The 23206-nt window shown below is 47.6% G+C and overlaps 1 protein-coding gene across 5 annotated transcripts in view; it reads left to right on the top strand.

The window, feature by feature from the left end:
- The window catches only part of Ccdc57 (coiled-coil domain containing 57), a 95957-nt gene that overhangs the window by 4991 nt on the left and 67760 nt on the right, over positions 1–23206 (top strand). For all 5 annotated transcript variants that reach the window (XM_050140496.1, XM_050140490.1, XM_050140491.1 and 2 more), the window contains exons 2-8: positions 3751–4165; positions 6124–6232; positions 17546–17647; positions 17769–17926; positions 18055–18129; positions 19317–19517; positions 22474–22632. In XM_050140496.1, coding sequence (XP_049996453.1) covers positions 3759–4165; positions 6124–6232; positions 17546–17647; positions 17769–17926; positions 18055–18129; positions 19317–19517; positions 22474–22632 — 1211 coding nt within the window. In that variant the 5' untranslated portion in view covers positions 3751–3758. The remainder of the gene's footprint in view (positions 1–3750; positions 4166–6123; positions 6233–17545; positions 17648–17768; positions 17927–18054; positions 18130–19316; positions 19518–22473; positions 22633–23206) is intronic.

Genomic DNA, 23206 nt, shown 5'->3' with positions numbered 1-23206 from the left:
TCAGACAGTGAGTTGAGGTGACCTGGAGCGGCGTGTTTTCTCCTCCTAAAGAAGACCCACTTGCAGAGAGTCAGACAGCTGCCTTCTTTGGGGTGGCAGCGATACACAAATATAACTGCTAGTCGCCGCCACGTGCCCTGGGAAAGCACCGCTGGAAGAGGGCGACAGTCGGACATCTTTGCCTCCCAAAGGTGGCAAGGCCTCTCCTGCCGCTGCTTTCACACCCTTGGACGTGGGGCTGGGGCCGAGGTGATGACGCCCGGCGTTGTTGGCCTTCGTACTTCCCTGTGAGTAGCCTCAGACTGACCGTGTCCAGAGAAACCTCCTCTGCTGAGTGCTGACATTAGACCAGGAACAGTCCGCACTGTGCCTCAATAAGAAACAGGCTTTTCCGGTGTTTGCGGTCACTGCGGTCCCTGCCCTCTGGGGCCAGTCCCCAGTCCTCAGTCCTCAGTCCCCAGCAAGAGGTGTTTAAAGACGTACCAGCTATTTGAAAAGGTAGTTTTATGTTTTTAAAAATTCAGACTTTATCCAGGCACGGTGGCACTCACCCTCGCTGTTCAGGAGGCTAATGTAGAGGATTGAGAGTTCAAAGCCAAGATGGGCAATCTAGTAAAACTCCATCTCAAAATCCATTGCACTTATATATTGTATTTTGTTTTCTAATTTTTATTTTTATAACATTTATTTCTGATTTCTGTTATTTATAAAAATATCAGTTCATGATAGCTTGACAGTAAAAGAATGAACTTCTCATGAGGTAACTCTTCCAGGAGGCTGAGTCCTGGCTGCAGGGGTAGAGGGTGCAAAGAATCAAGTGCCAGCCTCAGTCCTGGCTTGGCTACTTACCCATTTCAATTTTTTTTAATTTTATTAATTTTTATTGAGCTCTACATTTTTCTCTGCTCCCCTCCCTACCTCTCCCCTTTCCTTCAACCCTCCCACAAGTTCCCCATGCTCCCAATTTACTCAGGACATCATGTCTTTTTCTAGTTCCCATGTAGATTATATCTATTTAAGTCTCTCTTGGTGTCCTCATTGTTGTCTAAATTCTCTGGGATTGTGAATTGCAGGATGGTTTTCTTTGCTCTATGTTTAAAAACCACCTATGAGTGAGTATGTGTGATAATTGTCTTTTTTAGTCTGGGTTACCTCACTCAAAATGATGTTTTCTAGCTTCACCCATTTTCCTGCAAAATTCAAGATGTCGATTTTTTTTTCTGCTGTGTAGTACTCCATTATGTAACTGTACCACATTTTCCTTATCCATTCTTCAGTTGAGGGTCATTTAGGTTGTTTCCAGGTTCTGGCTATGACAAACAATGCTGCTATGAACATAGTTGAGCACATGTCCTTGTGGCACGATTGAGCATTCTTTGGATATATACCCAAAAGTGGTATTACTGGGTCTTGAGGAAGGTTGTTTCCTAATTTTCTGAGAAATCACCACACTGACATCCAAAGGGGTTGTACCAGCTTGCATTCCCACCAGCAATGCAGAGGTGTTCCCTTTTCCCCACAACCTCTCCAGCATAAGTTGTCATCAGTGTTTTTGATCTTGGCTATTCTTACAGGTGTAAGATGGAATTTCAGAGTTGTTTTGATCTACATTTCTCTGATGACTAAGGATGTTGAGCATTCCTTAAGTGTCTTTCAGCCATTTTAGATTTCTCTATTGAGAGTTCTCTGTTTAGGTCTGTACTCCATTTTTTTTATTGGATTATTTGTTCTTTTGATGACCAATTTCTTGAGTTCTTTGTATATTTTGGAGATCAGACCTCAGTCTGATGTGGGGTTAGTGAAGATCTTTTCCAACTCTGTAGGCTGTCGTTTTGTCTTGTTGACCATGTCCTTTGCTTTACAGAAGCTTTTCACTTTCAGGAGGTCCCATTTATTGTTTCTCTGTGTCTGTGGGGTTAAATTTAGGAAATGGTCTCCTATGCCAATTTTCTCTTCTATGAAATTCAGTGTGGTTGGCTTTATGTTGAGGTTTTGATCCATTTGGACTTGAGTTTTGTGCATGGTGATAGATATGGATCTATTTTCATTCTTCTACATGTTAATATCCAGTTATGCCAGCACCATTTGTTAAATATGCTTTTTTTCCCATTTTATATGTTTTGCTTCTTTGTCAAAAATCAGGTGTTCATAGGTGTCTGGATATTCAGGATATAATATTCAGGTCTTCTATTTGGTTCCATTGGTCCTCCTGTCTGTTCTTATGCCAATACCAGGCTGTTTTCAGTACTGTAGCTCTGTAGTAGAGTTTGAAGTCAGGGATTGTGATGCCTCCTAAGTTCTTTTATTGTACAGGATTGTTTTGGCTATCCTGGGTTTTTTGCTTTTCCATATGAAGTTGAGTACTGTTCTTTCAAGGTCTGTGAAGAATTGTGTTGGTATTTTGATGGGGATTGCATTGAATCTATAGATTGCCTTTGGTAAGATTGCCGTTTTTACTATGCTATTTCTACCTACCCAAGAGCATGGGAGATCTTACCATTTCCTGGTGCCTTTTTCAATTTCTTTCTTCAAAGATTTTAAAGTTCTCGTCACACAGGTCTCCCACCTGTTTGGTTAGAGTTACTCCGAGATGTTTTGTGCTATTCGTGTGTAGCAGCAGGCCTCTTGTTCGTCCCAGCCGTCCAGAGCCGAAATAACCACACAGAAATTGCATTAATTAAATCACTGCTTTCCCACTGGCTCTAGCTTCTCATTGGCTAACTCTTACATCTTAGTTTAACCCATCTCCATTAATCTGTGTATCAACACATGGCAGTGGCTTACGGGCAAAGTTTCAGCCTGTCTCGGCTCCATGGCGTCTCTCTGACTCTGCCCTTCTTCCTCCCAGCATTTAGCTTAGTCCTCCCTCCCGCCTCACTAGTTCTGTTCTTCCCTGCCACAGGCTCAAAGCAGTTCTTATTTATTAACCAATAAAAGCAACACATAGAGGACCTCCCACAGCATTTGTGGCTGTTGTGAAGGGTGATGTTTCTCTGATTTCTTTCTCAGCCCACTTATCATCTGTGTACAGGAGGGCTACTGATTTTTTTTTTTTTGAGTTAATCTTGTATCCTGCTACATTACTGAAAGTGTTTATGAGTTGTATAAGTTCCTTGGTAGAATTTTTGGTAAACTATCATATCATCACCAAATAGTGAGAGTTTGACTTCTTTCCCAATTTGTGTCCCCTTGATCTCCCTTTGGTGTCTTATTGCTCTAGCTAGGACCTCAAGAACTATATTGAATAGATATGGAGAGAGTGGACAACCTCGTCTTGTTCCTGAGTTCAGTGGGGTCGCTGGGAGTTTCTCTATTTAGTTTGATGTTGGCTGTTGGCTTGCTGTATATTGCCTTAATTATGTTAGGTTTGTTCCTTGTATCTCTACTCTCTCCAAGACCTTTTTGCTTATATGGCCACCTCAATGTCTAATGTGCAGATGGAGTAAGAGCTACACAAACCTGCTTGACAGAACATAGCTCCTGGAGATGTTCAAGTCATGGTTCCCCTTTTCCCTTCTTCTGCCTTCCCTGGTTCTCCTGCTATAGAGTGAGCTTCAGGAAGGAGCAGCCCATGATGAGGGACACGTGAACCCTGGAGGCCTCGGGCTTGGTGCTGCCTCATGGTTCTGAACCTCCCTGACATTAGAGCCAGGGGGTGACCATGCCCCCCATGGTAGAGAACCTGAGGTGGCACCGGGGAAGGAAGTTACAGCCCCTGATGGTGGCTCCTTGTCGCTGTCTCTGCTGCAGCCACCGCCATGCTGCCATCGTGTTCAGATCGGGAACTGAGTGAGCTGCTGGCTCGCAAGGAGGAGGAGTGGCGAGCTCTGCAGGCCCATCGTGCCCAGCTGCAGGAGACAGCTCTACAGACGACGCGGAAACATCTGGAGGAGACACGAGGGCAGCTGCAGCGCCTGCAGGAGGATTTCGTGTACAACCTTCAAGTGCTGGAGGAGCGGGACCGTGAGCTGGAGCGCTACGACTTTGAATTCACCCAGGCCCGCAGGCGGGAGGAGGCTCAGCAAGCAGAGGCCAGTGAGCTGAAGATAGAGGTGGCCAAGCTGAAGCAGGCACTCTCCAGGGAGGCCAGGCACGTGGAGGAGTTGCAGCGTCAGCATGAGCGGACGTTGCAGGAGCATCACTTGGAGCTGGAGCGTGTCCGCAGGTGAGCATCACATGTCAGGGTCCTGGAGTCTTCTCCTGACAGGCTGGCAGCCACCCACTCCCACTGTGCCCTCACCCTGGGCCTCCTGTTCAGTAAAAGGAAATGTCCCTGTGGTCCATGAAGCAGTTTTCCAGGATTATGTGTGGGACAAATAAGCTACTTTGAATATAATTTTTGAGCTACTAGTGGGGAGTTTTGCTATTGTTATTTTTTAAATATTTATTTATTTGTTATGTATACAATATTCTGTCTGTGTGTACGTCTGCAGGCCAGAAGAGGGCACCAGACCTCATTACAGATGGTTGTGAGCCACCATGTGGTTGCTGGGAATTGAACTCAGGACCTTTGGAAGAGCAGGCAATGCTCTTAACCTCTGAGCCATCTCTCCAGCCCCTATTGTTATTTTTTAAAAAAGAAAACAAACTATCTTTTTCATTTTACACACCAATCTCAGTTCTCACTCCCTCCCCTCCTCCCATCCCCTCCACCTTCCCCTATCCCCACCCACATCCACTCCTCAAAGAGGGTAAGGCACAGCGCTTTGAGGAAGGTCCAAGGCCCTCCCTACTACATCTAGGCTGAACAAGGTGTGTTGCTTGGCTGAGGCAGACTGCAGGGTCACTGGCAGTGGCACCAATTTATCCCTACTGCTTGTATGGAAGAGGTTTTTAAAACTAGTTGACCCCTACGATGATTTTTTTCTGGTGCCCAGTGAGTGATGCATGTTCCACTCGACACTTGGTGATATTATGATTTTTTTTCCTTAGATCTCAGTCCGAGATTTCTTTGTATTTTAGACAAGATCTCACTGGCTGTCCTGGAACTCACTCTGTAGACCAAGGTGGCCACAAACTCACAACGATCCACCTGCCTCTGCCTCCTGAGTGCTGGGATTGAAGGCGTACATCACTGCCCCAGCATGTCAGGTGCTATCCGTTGGTGGAGGCTCCTGGTCTGCTAAATTTCCGCAATAGATTCCTCGAGTTCCACCTACTAGAGGCAGAGATGTTGTGTCAGACATGGAGGCCAGCAGCACCTGTCATCCCATCTGCAGTCAGGAAGTGTCACCGACCTCTGCCCACAGTTTAAAGCTATTTTGTGACACTTTGTCTTTTCCCTTCTTCTACAAACCTGAGACCTTCAGTCGTATGCAGATACTTTGTCAGGCCCCTGCCCTTGCCTCCTGTCCTGAAACCCAGGGGCTCAACAGTATCAGTTGTCACTACTCCGCAAATCCTTGGGGCTCCCTTTGTTTGTTGTTTTTAGTTTATTTTCTCTGTGTTCAGTTGTGTAGTGTCTAATGTCTGTACCGGTTCACCATTCCCTCCTTTGTCAAATTATTGTGATATCATGCCCAGAATTTGAGCCTTTTGTTTAGGTTATTGGACTTCTTAAATCTTTTTTGTTGTTTTGAAATGGGGCCTCACTAAGTAGACCAGGCTGGCCTTGAAAGCACAAAGGTCGCCTTCCTCTGCCTCCCAAAAGCTGGGATTCTGATTAAAGGCTCAAGGGGTGGTGACCTGGGAGTCACTGTACTTTTTAGTTATCAAGTTTCTATTTGATTCTTTGTTGCTTCTTTCTTTGCTGAGATTTTCTGTTTCTATTTGATTTTCTAAATGTGGTGCAGTTTGATGCTGAACTCTTGCCCTCCCCTCAGGGTCTCACTACTTAGCTCTGGCTGTCCTGGAATTCACTTTGTGACCAGGGTTGACCTTCCTCCTGAGGGTCCTTTTCCTGGTTCTCGTTAGTCTATCAGTTTGGGGTTCTGTGTTGTGTTTTCTGCTGCACAATTGGACACTCCATTTAGGGGCGGCAGCAGATTCAGGTCAGGAGAAGCTCTACTTCTTGGAGGCCTGTTACAAGCCCCTGCTGCAGCCCCGTGTGTAGCGCAGAGTATAAGCATGCGTGCGTGTGAACACTCAGGATGGCTCTCTGAATACCATGTCTGATCGCCACAGTAGTAGGAGGAATGAAATGGACCAGCAGCAGGAGCAGTATGAGAATCTGAAGTGGACGCTGGAGAGAAAACTGAGGGAACTCGACGGTGAACTTGCTCTTCAAAGACAGGTAGAACCTTGTTGGGGGTTGGTTTTTCTTTAGCGGCATGCCTTGCTAGCTACTGTGAAATCCGGGTGCTGAGGTGTTCATTGAGTGTATTATCCTAGGAGACGTGGAAGCATAGGGGTCTGCTGGATGCTGTGAGCCATGTCTAAATTCCCTGGAAGTCACTGACGTGTACTCTTCTCTCACGCACCAGTCAGAAGTCTCCAGGGAAATGGAGATACATAAACATTTATTATGTGACTTGACCTTGGAGGTCTTGGAGGCCACCCCACAATTTACCACGTAGGCTAGAGAACCTGGAACTTGGTTATGTCTGAACCCAAAGGCCTAAGAAACTGGGGCCACACCCTGTAAGGGCAGGAGAAGATGAAGTTAGGACTCAAAGAGCATTCCTGTTTTTTGGGTTTTCATCGGATTGGCTGACACCACCCACACTGGGGAGATTGAATCTTCTTTAGTTGGTCTGGTGTTTCCGATGCCCTGCTTGTTTGGAAATTGCTCACAGACATACCCAGGAATAATGTTTACCAACTAGCTGGAAAGCCTTTAGGCCAGTAAAGTTGACCCATAAAGCTGACCGTCACAAACCCACCCTCGTCAGTGTAGCCCAGTACACATCCCCCCATTACTCTAAAGCACCAAAGATGTCAGGAAGGTCAGTGTAACAACAGCTGTGCCCCTCTTCCCAAGTACGAAAGGAAACAAATGTTGATCTGTTTTCAAGACAAGGCCTTGCAGTCGAGTGGGAGGCAGAGGCAGGCAGATCTCTGTGAGTCTGAGACCAGCCTGGTCTACAGAGTGAGTTCTAGGCTGTTACACAGAGAAACCCTGTCTGAAGAAAAACAAAACCCAAACGAGAAGACAAGGCCTCGTTCTGCAGCCCACTCTTACCTCAAATTCGCAATTGCGATTCTGCCCCAGCCTTCCCAGTGCCTGCACCACCTCGTCCAGGTGACATTTTAATTGGTGCTCATTCTTCTGATGTCCATAACTTTAGCACTTTAATCTGGATTTGGTGATACATAGCCAATGTTATGTTACCTGACAGAAGAGTAGAAGACAAAATAAGGTGCCTTTTCTTTTTTTCTTTCTTTCTTTTTGTTTGTTTGTTTTGGGGTTTTGGTTTTTCGCTCAGGGTTTCTCTGGAGCTTTGGAGTCCTGGAACTTGCTCTTGTAGACCAGCCTGGCTCAAACTCACAGAGATTCATCTACCTCTGCATCCCAAGTGCTGGGATTAAAGGCGTGTGCCGTCGCCACCTGGCTTCTTTTTTCTTAAAAATCTTATGTGTATGAGTGTTTTGGACCACCTGTGTGCCCACAGAGGCCAGAAGAGGGCACGGGCCTTCAACCGCCATTGCAGATGTTTGTGAACCACCGCTTGGTTGCAGGGACTCAAACCCCGGTCCCCTGGAAGAGCAGCCAGGGTTCGCAATCACTGAGCCTTCTCTGAAGCTCAAGGTGCCTTATTTCAACACTTCTGTTTATGTAGAAAACAAAGGACAAATGGAAAAAACTCTGATTTCTTTTTCAGTTAAATTGTTAGAAAACTTAAAGATAGCTTACTTTTTAAAAATGACAGAAGTTTTGTATAGACCCCTAAAAGTTGATGCCACTGCAGAGATTTCTGTCTCATCCTCCAGGTGAGAAAGGCCCTGCTAGAGGCAGTGGCAGGTAGAGTCCAGGAAGAGCAGGGGAGGTAAAGTAGTGGCTTTGGAGGGAGAAGAGGAAGTCGTGACTTTAGAAACAACAATGACGGACTTCCACTTCCGCTTTAACTGTGACAGCTCTCCCTTGGTTTGAAATCTTTGTCTTGAGCGACCTTGAAGATGTCATTCCTCAGTTTCCTGCGGAAAACAAGTGGAGGCCAGGGCAACTCCAGCACTCTGGAGGCAGAAACAGGAGGATCTCTGTGAGTTAGAGGCCAGCCAGGTCTACAGAATGAGTTCCAGGACAGCCAGGGCTACACAATGAGACTTTGTCTCGAAAAATCAAAACCAAAACAACCAAAACCCAAAACAAGTGGAGAACAGCAGTAGATTCTGCTCTAGAAGATCATAAACAATTTTTCGAGACAGTTTCTCAGTTTAGTTCTAGCTGTCTGAGAACTTGCTTTGTAGACCAGGCTGGCCTCAAATTTATAGAGATCCGCCTGCTTCTGCCTCCTGAGTGCTGGGATTAAAGGTGTGCACCACCACCTCCTGGCTAAACTTTTGTCATTTTATACAGAACCTAAGAATCTGTAAGTGCTCAGTAAAGGGACATGTGTTTTCACTAAAAATATATTTGAATTTAAAAATAAAATGTCATTTCTTGTATTTTTTAAAAAAGGAAATTAATACTTAATATTCTACCATATCTGGCTCCACTGACTGTAATCAGAGAATGTTACTAGAGATGTCCCTAGATCTTCCTAACCTCCATTGTGGTTAGAGATGCCCCCAGATCTTCCTAACCTCCACTGTGGCGTGATCATCCAGTCCTCCTTGGTAGTGTAGGGTGCTCACCTCAGTCAACACCATAGCTTCTTCCCTCACCTGCTGACCTACAGGCTTGAGGGCCCCAAATGGCAGACAGTATCTGAGCTGCCCAGTGGGGCCACTGTAGTGGTCCTGATGGAAGGGTTTCCCTCCCCGAAATCAAGGCTTCTAGGACAGCAGAGCAGAGTGTCCTGGAAACTAGAGGTGATAGTAATGCAATTCTTAATTCCACCCCTCAATTCCTGGGCCCATGACTGGTCTCCATGGTTTTCGAATTCCAATTCAGAGTAGACTCAACTTTCTAGACAACCTTGTTTCAGCCCAGAAACCTAATGCCACCCAACTGGTACTGTGATTTAATCTCAAAAGACCATTTCACTGCTTAGTCAAGCCAACTGCTCATGATGATGAGACCATGGTAAGACCCATTAATCTAACAGTCATAAGCCTACTGAGTGAGTCCTTGCTAAAAAGCCATGCTCTGTGGAATACCCTTCCTGTGGATGAGACATGCTCTGGTCCACACAGCACAGTACTGATGGACGCATTCCATGCTGTGGTCCATACAGCGCAGTACTGATGGACGCATTCCATCCTGTGGTCCATACAGCGCAGTACTGATGGGCGCAATCCATCCTGTGGTCTATACAGCGCAGTACTGATGGACACATTCCATGCTGGGAAAGCCACACTCAGAACAAGTGTCTGTTCCCACAAGGATGTGATGATGCAGCGATTCCGTGTCACCAACCTGCCCCCAGGCCTCAGGCTGGTCATCCAGGGACTGCTGCCATATTGTAGCTCAGTCATGGGTTTGTTGCTGGCAGATGGGCACTTAGCAGGAGCCACAGCCAGATCAGCCTTGCTAAGTGAGAAGTCTGTGTTACTGAAGCCTTACATAACCTCCATCCCTGCCACCATGGCCACATTGTTCATGAATCCATTGGGCAATTACAGGGGTAACTGAGGAAAGAGGACGAGAAGAAGGAGATTGGGGTTGTTGACTGTCTGCAGAGCAGATCACTGAAACCCTCTGCTGAGGTCACAGAGAGCCGTCCACACACTTCCTCGGTTGTCTTTCTCTCCAGTATTCAAGTCCTTCCAAGGAGCCAACCGTCCAGACAAGCCATTGGCTACAGCACAGGAATCAGTATACAGTTGCATATTTGCCCATTTTTGTTTCTTTCAAACAAAATGTACCATTGGGTTCATTGCCCAAAGTTCTGCTCGCTAAGAAGAGCGATTGTCCTTCAGGAATGTTCTAGGGCGGGCCTGTGTGTTACAGCCTTGCACCCTCAGGTGGTGTCTGTCTTATCTTCCTCTGTGAACTGCTTGTTCAGGGCCCCAGGCCGTGGAGGCTTGAGTAGAAGGCCCAGCTGCAGGAGTGAGAGCAGGAGCCTTTTTGCCGCAGTGATCTTGGGTCTGCTTATGTCCAGTCCTGCAGATAACAGTTTTCCTTGTTTTTCTTATGGTGTATTGCAGCAAATACCAAACGATAGCTTAGTGGATCAGATGATGAACCAGCTGGAGTCACATGGTAAATTGAGGGCTTATGGCCAAGGTGTTCAGTTTATACCAAGACCCAGTGGCTGACCAAAAGTTTTCTCACAAAAAGGATCTAGAAGCCAGGCTTAGTGGTGTACAACTTTAATGTCAGCAGAGGTAGGTGAATCTCTGTGATTCCAGGCCAGCCTGTACCATCCAGAGCCTCAGCAAGCTGGGATGCAGGGAAAGCATAGCCTGAGGATTTACACACAGAGTCCACGTTCAGTGGTGTTGCTACTGTGTCCATGATGGTGGACAGGGTCTCCTTCACTTCTGTTAGAAGCTGGGCCCTTCACGTAATAGCATTGTCCACAGTGTGCAGAACACAGACTCATGTGCTCCCTTAGAATTGTGTTTAAGATACTGGAGAAGTGAAGCCAGAAGTCAGCCTTGCTGCCTCCACATCCGCCCTTTCCCAGAGTGTGGGACTGTGAAAGCCGTTTTGATCTGTTTGCTTCTGGCCTTCATTACATTTCTGTTGTGAAAAAACACTTACCAAGGCAACTTACAAAAGAAAGCATTTCATTGAGGCCCTGCTTACATTTTCAGAGGGTGAGACCATTATCATCATGGTGGGAAGCAGGCTTGGTGCTGGAGCAGTGGCTGAGAGCTCACATTTAATCCACAAGCACTAGGCAGAGAAGGAAAGACTGGGATCAAAACCCACCCCCAGTGACACCTCCTCCAACAAGGCCACACCTCCTAATCCTTCCCAAACAGTTGCATCAACTAGGTAAGAACTAAATACTCAAATATAAGAGCCTATGGGGGCCATTTTCATTAGAACCACCACATTTCTTAACCCCTGGCTAAGGGTGCCTTTGGCAAGATATGTAGAGGTATATGGGCACCTGCAGAGAACCAGCTGTGTCCTGGGCACTGAGAAGAGCAATTCTCGAGACCTTCAACCTGGAAGTGGAGTCCACTGTCAATCTTCACTGCCTCTGGGGGTGAATACTCAGGATGCACCACGACTCAGGACTTCCTTGTGATCTACTAGGAATGGGCCCCAGTGCACTCCTTTTAGGGACCAAGAACTTTGTCCATTGTGGGAGGGTTTGACTTCTGAAACAGTCAGGAATCTTACACATTAAGTCAGAGCCAGAAATGTGTCCAAGTAAAGACTAATTGGCTGGGTGGTGGTGGTGCATGCCTGTAATCCCTGCACTCGGGAGGCAGAGGCAGGAGGATCTCTGTGAGCTCAAAGCCAGCCTAGTCTACAGAGTGAGTTCTAGGACAGCCAGGGATACACAGAGAAACTGTCTGAAAAAAACTAACAAGAAAAAAAAAAAAAAAGAAAAGACTAATTGTACCAGATGTGATAGTTCAAGCTGGCAGTCTTAATTCTTGGGAGACAGGCAGGAGGGTCACCATGAGTTCCTGGGCCAACTTGGGCTACAGAATGAGACTCAGACTCAGAAAGTCAACAACCACCAAAAATAGCTAAACAGCCATGATGTGCAAGAAATGACCCATTTTTTTTGATGGTACCAGAGCCACAAAAGCAGTATGAGAGGGACTTTAGTCAAGAAGGGCTTCGGCAGGAAGGTCTAGTAAGTAGTTGGTTTGCACAGACTCAGCAGAATGCACGCGGGGTCCTTTTGACATCAGGGAGCATGGGTTCTGTTGTCTCCAGTGGCATCCCTATCTCAGGAAGAAGAAACCGGCATATCTGCTGCAGGAGAGTTGGGAAGGTCTGCCCGGTGTGGGCTGGAATAGTCGGCCCAGCCTGGTGTGGCCTGGAGCAGTCTTGGCACTGGGGGTAGCTGTGAGGAGAGGTCAGGCCACAGTCTCACGTGTTGGGCAGCCTTGTCAGTAGAACTGATTCAGTAAAACAGTGGTTTTCCTCCGCTGGCATAGCTGGATATCAACATGTAGAAGAATGAAAATAGACCCATATCTATCACCATGCACGAAACTCAAGTCCAAATGGATCAGACCTCAACATAAAGCCAGCCACACTGAACCTTATAGAAGAGAAAGTGGGAAATACACTTGAACACATTGGCACAGGGAACCACTTCCTAAGTATAACCCCAGCAGCATAGATACTGAGAGAAACAACTAGTAAATGGGACCTCCAGAAATTGGGAAGCTTCTGTAAAGCAAAGGACACGGTCAACAAAACAAAATGACAGCCTACAGAATGGGAAAAGATCTTCACTAACCCCACATCAGACATAGGTCTGATCTCCAAAATATACAAAGAACTCAAGAAATTGGACACCAAAAGAATACATAATACAATTTAAAAAATGGAGTACAGACCTAAACAGAAAACTCTCAACAGAGAAATCTAAAATGGCTGAAAGACACTTAAGGAAATGTTCAACATCCTTAGTCATCAGAGAAATGCAAATCAAAACAACTCTGAGATTCCATCAAGAATAGCCAAGATCAAAAACACTGATGAGCCGGGCGATGGTGGCTGGTGGCGCACGCCTTTAATCCCAGCACTCGGGAGGCAGAGGCAGGCGGATCTCCGTGAGTTCAAGACCAGCCTGGTCTACAGAGCTAGTGCCAGGACAGGCTCCAAAGCCACAGAAAAACCCTGTCTCGAAACCCCCCCCCCAAAAAAACCTGATGACAACTTATGCTGGAGAGGTTGTGGGGAAAAGGGAACACTCCTGCATTGCTGGAGGAAGAGCAAGCTAGTACAACCCCTTTGAATGTCAAAGTGGCGATTTTTCAGAAAATTCAGAAATAGCCTTCCTCAAGACCCAGTAATACCACTTTTGGGTATATATCCAAAGGATGCTCAATCGTGCCACAAGGACATGTGCTCAACTATGCTCATAGCAGCATTGTTTGTCATAGCCAGAACCTGGAAACAACCTAAATGACCCTTGACCAAAGAATGGTTAAGGAAAATGTGGTGTATTTACACAATGGAGTACTACACAGCAGAAAAAATGATATCTTGAATTTTGCAGGAAAATGGATGAAGCTAGAAAACATTTTTTTGAGTGAGGTAACCCAGACACAGAAAGACAATTATCACCTGTACTCACTCATAGGTGTTATTTATTTATTTTTATTTTTTTAAATATTTATTTATTATGTATACACTATTCTGTCTGTGTGTATGCCTGCAGGCCAGAAGAGGGCACCAGAACTCATTACAGATGGTTGTGAGCCACCATGTGGTTGCTGGGAATCGAACTCAGGACCTTTGGAAGAGCAGGCAATGCTCTTAACCTCTGAGCCATCTCTCCAGCCCCTCATAGGTGTTTTTTAAACATAAAGCAAAGAAAGCCAGCCTACAAACCACAATCCCAGAGAACTTAGACAACAATGCGGGCTCTAAGAGAGACATAGATCTAATCTACATGGGAGATAGAAAGAAAAAGACAAGATCTCCTGAGTAAATTGGGAGCATGGGGACCTTGGGGGAGGATTGAAGTAGGGAGGGCTCAATAAATATCAATTAAAAAATTGAGATAAAAAACAATGGTTTTTCTCTTATAAAGTGAGACAAACTGATGGCTGGGAACTGGCCTGCTCACCTCCATCACATACCATGCACAAAGAAAATCTTCCTTCTTGTCGGTTAGTCACAGGGTCACAAGACATTGGAGGAAATTTACCCATTCATTGCTGAAATGTTTCTGAATGCTTGCTACATGCTGGTAGCTCTCTAGACTCTGGGTCGGGCATGAATACCTGGCATACCTAGATTGCCTGCCTCACAGAGCAAAGAACATCCTTGGAGCAGTTAACCTGAGCAAGATCCTAGCCTTCCCAGCGTGGACGTGGTGAAACAGGAGGGTCAGGTGTGGGGTTTGGTTGGGTTCGCTTTCAGGTAGAGTGAGCGGTCAAGAAGGGCCATTAGGCATTGGGGGCGGGGTGGGGGAGTCAGCAGGGGAGGACAAGCACCTGCCTGTGTGCACAGGGATACCTAGAAACTAGAGCTCATGTTCATGTGAGGAATGAATGTTGGCCTGCAGGGCCTTGCAGGAACGGGAGCAGCATGGGGAGCCCTGGGCTTCTGTGCAGAGCACTGACAAGATTGAGGATCTCTGGCCCAGAAGTGGGAGAAGTCGTCAGCGGGCTGATGGACATGCCTGGGCAGTAGGCCCTAGCGGATGAGAACAGGCCAGCTTTCGATATGCTTAGAGGGGGGCCTGTGGGACTTCTGACGCGGCTGATGAAGAGGCGGTTGCCAGGGACGCCTCAGTTTGGTCTGAGCACACAGGGTGACCGCTAGTTGTTAAGACAAGGGCACAAGGAGGACAGTGAGAGGCCGGACAAGTCTGCTTGTCATGTTGGCTGACCAGCAGGACCAGAAGGTGGCAGCACTGCCTCGATCCCTGTTCTCTGGTAGCCACAGCCTGCAGAACTTCCCTTGTGGGTTTTGTTCAGAAAAAAAACAAAACAAAACAAAACAAAAAAAAACAATGTTTCATGATTTGTGGGTTTGCTGCCATTGACTAGTTGGCTGGTTTTGGTCTACCGTATAGCCCAGGCTGGCTAGAACTTGTCTGTCTTTGCCTCCCAAGTTCGGGGGTTACGGGTATATTCCACCAACTCACCTCCCACCTTTCCCTCCCTCTCTCCCTCCACCCCCTCTCTCACCCCCTTTCTCTTCCTTCCTTCCTTCCTTCCTTCCTTCCTTCCTTCCTTCCTTCCTTCCTTCCTTCCTTCCATTTTTGTTTGTTTCTATGCTTGGAACAGAATCCAGGACATCATACATGACAGGGAAGCATCCTACCACTAAGCTATAACCCCATGACTCTGTAATTTATAATAATGATTGTAGTATTCTGATTCCAGTAAGGTCGCTCATGTGACCGTTCATATTTCACATTTACCTTTCAAGGGACTGAAAACCTGAAATGTGATTTTTCAGTCATGCTTTCTACAGCTTCCTAAGCAGGTACGTGAGCAGCAGGGGCAGAATTCATGGTGCACACATTTGTATGGGGCCTGTCTGCCTGGGCTGGACGGTGTGCTCCACAGGACTGGGGGCGGGGGCAGCTCCCTCACAGCTGCGTCTGTGCCCCCTCAGCCCTGCTTTCAGGGCCAGAGTCTGGTGGTGGGCAGGGCAGGGCCCAGGTCCAAAGGGGCTCACACATTCCTGAGCGCTCAGTCCTCCCAGGGGCTCCAAGAAGTGAAGGATGACTGACACTAGGTAGTAGAGAGATTAGGCCGGTGTAACACCCTCATCAGCCGAGGACCCCATGGCTGACCTCACCATGTCAGAGAAACAAGAAGGAGATGTGCGTAATGTGTGTGCTGCCCTGACGGCGGTGACTGTGCAGTCCACATGTGTGTGCTACCCTGATTGCGGTACTGTGCAGCCCGCATGTGTGTGCTGCCCTGACGGCGGTGACTGTGCAGCCCGCATGTGTGTGCTGCCCTGACAGCGGTGACTGTGCAGCCCGCATGCTGACCCAACTGAGGGAGCCACATCAGCCCCTTTGAGGGCGGCACCCATGAGCCACTTCTCCCTTAGAGAGAGGTTCCTTTGTTTTGTTTTGTTTTGTTTTGTTTTGTTTTTTGAGATGGGTTTAGAGCCTGTCCTGGAACTAGCTCTTGTAGACCAGGCTGGCCTCAAACTCACAGATATCCGCCTGCTTCTGCCTCCTGAGTGCTGGGATTAAAGGTGTGCGCCACCACCTCCTGGCTGAGAGGCTTCTTAAAGTGGTTTCGTTTATTGCCCCATCTTACCTGAGGATTTTTATTTGTTTGTTTTTTGAGACAGAATTTCTCTGTGTAGCCCTAGCTGTCCTGGAACTCACTCTGTAGACCAGGCTGGCCTCAAAATCATAGAGATCTGTCTGTCTCTGCCTGTCAAGTGTTGGGATTAAAGGCGTGCACCACCACTGCCCCACTTACCTGAGAAATTTTTATGTAGCTTGATATATATTAGTATATGTATATAAAATAGAAATGTAAATCGCACAGTTATTGGTAATAAATCATAGATAAAGTTAATTTAAAATCTTTCTTGGCTGGCAAGATGGTTCATTGAGTAAAAGCACTTGCTGCCAAGCCTGCCAACCTGATTTCTGTCCCTAGAACTCACGTGGTAGAAGCAGAGAGCCGACTCCAGCAAGTTGTCCTCTGACCTCCCCACAGTGTGCAAATGTGCAGACACACACACAGGTTGTGGAGAAATGTGGAGAAATAAAACAGTCTTTGGGCGCCAGGCACGGTGGTGCCAGGCGTGGTGGTGCGCACCTTTAGCCCTAGCACCTGAGAGCGCAGGCAGGTGGATCTCTGAATCCAAGGCCAGCCTGGTCTAAACAGCAGGTTACTGGGGCTGGAGAGATGGCTCAGCGATGAAGAGCTCTGGCTGCTCTTCCAGAGGAGCTGGGTCCAATTCTCAGCACCCACGTGGGGGCTAAAAACTGTAACTCCAGTTCCATTGGATCTGATGCAAGCAAGCTCTAGACACTCATGCAGTGCGCAGACATACATGCAGGCAAAACACTCGCACATATTTAAAAATTTACATAGTACATAGTAAGTTCCAGGCCAGGCAGTGCTACACAGTAAGACCCTATCAAAAATAAAGACAAAGAAAACTTTAGTTTACATTTGATTTGACCATTTATTAACAAAGAAAGTAAATTTGCCTACTAATGAATTGGATGTGCTTGTTTATTTTTACATAAATGGTGAAATCTTGTCTGACTACTTGATACTTAGAACATGAAGCATCTTCAAGTTTTTTTCAGAGCTGGTTGATATTTTGATATCAATGATGAGAAGATTGCTTTACATAAATATAGTACAAAGTGATAGAAGTTTGTCTGTGGTCTGGAGAGATGTTTTGGTGGTTTAGAGCAGAAGTCCCATGTTCAGTTCCCAGCATCCATGTGGCAGCTCACAACCAACTGTAACTCCAGTTCTAGGGAATCTGATGCCGTCTTCTGGCCTCCAAGGGCAGCAGGCACACTTGTACTGCAGACATACATGCAGGCAAATGACATACACACAAGCAAAATGTGTGTGTGTGTGTGTGAAACAGCTCTGACTGTCCAGGCTGGCCTCAAACTCACAGAGATCCGCCTGCCTCAGGCGTGCACCACTACTACCTGGACAGACAGAAACTTTTAAAATTAAGCACTCTTACGTAATAAAAACCAAAGCTCTATAAAGATACATATTGAAGAATGGTGGTAGGAAAATATGAAGCCTTTGTTTTCTGTAGGTAACGATCGTGCGTACAGAACAAACTTTGTATGTGCTATAAAGACACTGCGGTTCACAACGGACTGTGGTCTCAAGCCTGACCCGAGGTGTCTGAGGTCGCTGCCCTCCTTCACTCCCAACTTGCTTGTTCCAGGAGCTGCTGCTGGAGTTTGAATCTGAGATGCAGAGACGGGAGCACGAGTTCCAGCTGAGGGCAGACGACATGAGCAATGTGGTCTTGGCCCATGAGCTCAAGGTAACCGTCCCTGCCGGGGCTTTGGCGGGCTTTCTAGCTGTCCAGTTCACTGTTGCCAGCTTTGATCTGAGCTGCGAGCACCTCAGCATCCTCCCACAGCTGCTGCCCTGGACTTTCCTAGGTGAAGCTACTGAACAAAGAGCTGCAGGCTCTGAGAGAAGCTGGAGCACAGGCCACAGAGAGTCTGAAGAAGGCAGAGGCAGAGCACATCGAGTTGGAGAGGAGGCTACAGGGCCATGCCCTGGAGTTCCAGAATCTGGAGGCCGTGAAGGATGCTCGGTGCGTGGGTTCTCCCGGGCACTGTGGCCATCAGGGCTAGAGCCTGGTGGCCCTGCCTTCCTAGCTATGCCAGCTCTTCGTTTCGGCCTCTTCTGTAACTGCTCTTTACTGATACAGTTTTTGTTCAGGATAAAGGACTTGGAGGAGAAGCTTCACTCTGTACAGCTGGCCAGTAAGAGAGCCGAGGACACCGTCAGGAGGAAGTGAGTATTTGTGCCTGGGTGGGGAGCTCTGGGAGAGAGTCTGGGTTGTAGTCACTGATGACAAGGGCCCTGTGACGGGTAGCCTGTGCTCACGTGATGCTTTGGCTCCATGCTCTACTTCCTCAGAGAGGGTTAGACTTTCAACATCTCAAAACTTAAGATGCTTTAAGGGCCAGAACTCCAGGTCATTGGTAAAGCACAAGCTTAGCATGCCTGAAATTCTGGACCTAATCTCCAGTGCCAAAACAGGCTTTTAAAAAGTATAGCCTTAGTTAAAAGTTAACTTTTATGGGTGAGTGAGCTTGCTCTGTACATAAAATCTTTGCCACCACAGCGAGCGAGTGGCCAGAGTTCCCTCTCTGGAATCCATGCGGTTAAAGAAGAGAACTGACTTCACACACGTGACTTCACACAATGCCCACCACTAAATAAATATTTAAAATATTGAAAGTTAAGATTTAAAACTTGAATGTTTTATTAACTATAAATTTTAGACTGTAGCCCCAAACTTTACCATGTTGATGCAGCCACCTCTTATTCTCATGGATGTAGATTCTCTGAGCTCTTTTTTTCCTGCTGACATAGCCTGTGACCAGAGTAGGTTGGGACCCAGCCAACTGCAGCAGGTGCTTCTTGTTGCCAAGGTGTCTGGGATACCCAGGAACAGGAAGTAGGTGGTGTGTTGGCTCAAGGTGGGGACTTCAGCAGGGCCATTGAAACATTGCCCTCCCCGAGGCTATCGTGGGGTTCAGGAGATACTGGAACAGCACAGTCAACAGGTAGCTCCAATGGAGTGGGTTGGGGATGGGGTGAGAGGCCCCATGAGTGAGCGCAGCTAGAAGCTCCAGCTCTAGGGTTTTAGCCCCCAGGGCAAGAATCATTTACTTTCTCTTCCAAAGGAAACACAGTAACTGTAGCAATAACACACCACCCTAGTCACGGTCTCGGTGGTGAGCTTAGAGTGTTTTGTGAACTGTTTTGGTGTCTGTCTTGTGAGCTTTGGGGAGCATCCAGGAGCCTGGCATCTAAGAATAGCTGCTTACATAGGAAGAACAAGCCCACCCCTAAGTCACCCCTGTAAAGCCGGCATCCTGTTGGGGATCCTGTAGTGTGAGAACAGATGGCAGACACTTTGGAGACTCCAGGGCACTGAGTGAACCCCGGTGGGGCCCTTCCCTGTATTCCAGACACGAAGAGCTTGACCGTGAAGCCAGGGAGAAAGACACAGTGCTGGCAGCAGTGAAGAGCGCCCATGCAGAGCAGCTGCAAGCGCTGGAGGCCAGGGTGCTGCAGCTGCAAGCCCACTGCGAAACCCTGGAGGGGCAACTGCGAAGGGCCGAGTGGACGCGAGCTGATGATGCCAGAGAAAAGAATGCCCTTATTGACAAGTGAGCCACTCCCTCGGCCTGCCTGGCCCAACAGCCCTGCGTGCCTGTGCCTGGCCAGGCATGGGCCATTTTAGACCAAGGGAAATTGCATGCAGTAGGTGGGAGGGACTTTGGGACTTTCTGGCCATTTTTTTTCTAACCATTTCTCTTAATGTTTTCTTTTTAATTATGTAGTTTTTATATTTATGTTTATTTGTGGTAAAGTATACATAACAAAGTTTGTCTTTAGTTTTTGCTTTTTCTAAGACAAGGTCTCATTTGACCAAAGTTGGTCCAGAACTTGCCCTATAACCTTAGTTGGACTTGAATTTATAATCCTTGTGCGTCCACCTCCCAAGTGCTGGGACTGCAAGTGTGTGCCTCCATGTTGGATGCCAGCCATTGGCAGGACTGTTCCCATTCAGCGCTGGCTTCCCCCCCTTCCCTAGCCTCCCAGCGGCCTCCAGTCTGCTTTCTCTGTGAATCTGCTACCCTAGGAACAGCACATGCTGTGATCGTATGGCACTGGCCCTTCTGTGACTGGCCTGTCACAGAGACTCGAGTCCCCAAGGTGTGTTCACCCACGTTTGTAGATTGCCACTCTCTTTTAAATCACTGTGATTGTGTCAAACCATCCATTATCTCCAGAAGCCGTGGGGGACTCATGGGCCAGCTAGCCTCTCATAATATTGAGCCACAGGTCCCACTGAGAGACCTCCCGGGGGGCGTCACCCAGGTAAGACCTCTGGCCTATTGAGCGTGGACAGCGCTGCTGTCTGCATGGGCAGGCCGACCTCCCTTATAGACTTTGCTTTCAACTCTTGTGGATATGAACAGAACTGGAATTTGAGGACCACACAGCTCTGGGTTTTACATTTGTTTTGCCTGTGTGGGAGACCTCTGCTCTCCTCCCTCGGGCTTCCCAGTGCTTCAGTATCCAATCCAGGCCAGAGTGTTTGGGCAATCTGCTCCACCTGTGCCTCGTCAGCCGGGAGACTGTCGTAACAGCGCTGGGCGTGCAGCCCTGCGCCCCCATCCTGGGTGGTGAGGAAATGGCCATGGGGACACCGTGTTCAGTAGAAACACTGACGTCATGCTCTCAGACTTAGCCGCTGGGTATGTCTTTGGGATGGGGGTATTTCAGTCTTTTTTTTTTTTCTAACAGAAAATGACTGCCAAATTACATTTCTGTTAGGGGAAGAAGTAGATCTTAGAACTACGATGTTTCAGGAAATTAAAGTTTATTCCACATGGGCTAGCAAGATGGCTCAGTGGTTAAGAGTGCTAACCACTCCTTCAGGGGATCCGAGTTCAACCCTCAGCACTCACATGCAGACAAAATACCCATACACAAAACAGAAAAATAAGAAATTATAAATTGGCCAGATGATAGTGGCACACACCTGTAATCCTCACGCACAGGGAGCAGAGGCAGGTGGATCTCTGTGAGTTCAAGGTCAGCCTAGTCTACAGAGTTCTAGGATGCCCAGGGCTACATAGAGAAGCCCTATCTCAAAAACAAAACAAAACGAAAACAAAAAACAATTTATGTTGTACTTTAAAATGGTCGTTTCACGTTACTTGGTTAAGTCCAGCGTGCTCTTGATCGATCAGTGAGGTAAGAGCCAAGGCAGCCACCTCGATGAGCCAGCGATGCCCCAGCGCGCTGTGGGTGTGGGGTGCTGTGTCATTGCTGTTGCATTTCCCCCTATCAGTGTAGCTGCGACGCTGGGACCTCATGGAGCCTGGCTGCTTCCTGCCTCCTCTTGAAGCCTTAAACTACATGTGTTTGTCTTTGTTTGGAGAGAGGGTCTCACTACATATATAGTACTGGATAGCCTGGAATTCACAATCCTCCTGCCTTAGCCTCCCAAGTGCTGGAATTATATGCCACACCCAGTTTTAACTATCTTTTAGTTTCTATCTCTAAGTATTTTTTGCTCATTAAGAGTTATTACTAAGCAGACAGGGCACTGTTCTCACTTCTGGGAGTTCAGATACCATTCTCGTCTCTGTCCGGAGCACGCACTGGCGTTCAGTGACAACCTCAGTGCTTAGTAGATTTCCTGCTCAGTGGGTTTGCTCGAGGACCCCTGGGTAAACATGTAGGATTAGGATAAAAACGGGTTTAGTGGTGACCCGCCTGCTTCACTTGGAATGGTCAGTGTCTACTGGTCTCCATGTGAGGGTGCAGCCGTCATAGCCTGGCACCCAATCTGGGCCGAGTGCTTGGGGAGTGAGGTAGAGTGTGAAGAGGAGGCTACAGTGGACACAGGTCACTGGCCAGCTGTTTCTGTTGCTGGTGCTGGGGAGGTTGGCGAGATGTGACGAGGTATGCATTTCTAGGTCCGTCTGTTAGGTACCAGATAACCAGCACAGACAGCCAGACTCCCAAAACGTGTAGAGATGTTGGCACAGACCAGGTTTGAAACACCGATGCTGGGTTCCGTGATCGAGGGCGGCCTCACTCTGGAGCAGCTGCATGGCAAGCAGCTGCTACTCACAGTCTGCTTGGCTCAAGAGGTCTGTGCTCAGGGATGTGATCCCTGGTGAATCCTGTGACAGGAACAGAGTTGTCCCTCTGAGGAGGGATGGTCTTGCTTAGATCAGCACAGTGCCTTCCCTAAAGAGGGCCTGTGTTCCCGAGGAAAATGTCCCAGCAACACTTACTGCCAAGCTAATGAGCAGCCTCTGGAATCTACTTGTGCTTGTCACTGAAATGTGTTGGGAGCTGTGCTGGGCACTTCCTCAATCCTTGGTCCCATAGGCTGAGGGTGCCATCAGCTCTCCACTCTGCGTAATTTAACCCTTTATAGTCAGTGGTGTGAGCATTCACGTGGTTGACAGCTAGATGTTCCTTACTGAGTAGAACCATGCTGTGGCTTTTCTGTGCTATGTGTGCACTCCTCCGAGTCTATATAGAAGCTGAGGGAGTGTAAGGGAACCTAGCTGGATTCACACACTTCTTCCCGTGCAGACTTCATGAAGACGCGGCAGCTTTGAAAGCTGCCTGGGATGCCCAGATCACTCAGATGTCCAAGGAGGCTGTCTCCAAAGACCTTCAGATCCAGATGCTACAGGAAGAAGAGGGGAAGCTCAAGGCACAGGTGGCCAGGTTCCAGAAGGACATAGACAGGTACTGTCCCAAGGCAGGTCCTCAGGATTGGAACTGCAGGGAAAGAAACTTGGGAGGATCAGTAAAAGAGACGTAAGCAGATTGTGGTGGTCAAGAGAGCAGACATCCTAGCCAAGAGGGCATGCCCAGACACCTTTGAGATGAAGAATCTCAGGCTTCAAGGAAAGCAGCCAAAGGGCTGGTGGGTGCTGAGGAGTGGCCACTTCCTCTGCCTTCAACATGCTTGTGTTTTAGCTTTGACCCCAGCACTCTGGAAGCAGAGGCAGGCAGGCTTTCATGAGTTCAATGACAGAACAGCATTCTGGGATATCCAAGGCTACATAGAGAGATCCTGTCTCAAAAAAAAAAAAAAAAAAAAAAGAAAGAAAATTTAAATTTAAAAATGTGTTCCCTATTCACTGTAAGGACTCAGGCAGATGTAAAGCCCTGTCTACAAGACGGATCTGGGTAACCAAATACGTGCACCCTACCCTCTAACCCAGACCCCCCAAGGTCTGCAGCCCCCACTGCCCTCATTCCCATCCGCTGCCTGCCCGGACTGGGCGTCTAAGTGTGACTTTTGACTCTGGTGTCT

Source organism: Alexandromys fortis, unplaced genomic scaffold (genome assembly GCF_014885135.2).
Source record: "Alexandromys fortis isolate MF-2015 unplaced genomic scaffold, M_Fortis_MF-2015_v1.1 scaffold_39, whole genome shotgun sequence".
In the NCBI taxonomy this organism is placed as follows: domain Eukaryota; kingdom Metazoa; phylum Chordata; class Mammalia; order Rodentia; family Cricetidae; genus Alexandromys; species Alexandromys fortis.
The sequence above is the reverse complement of the archived record's forward strand: the minus strand, read 5'-3'. Positions and strand labels throughout refer to the sequence as shown.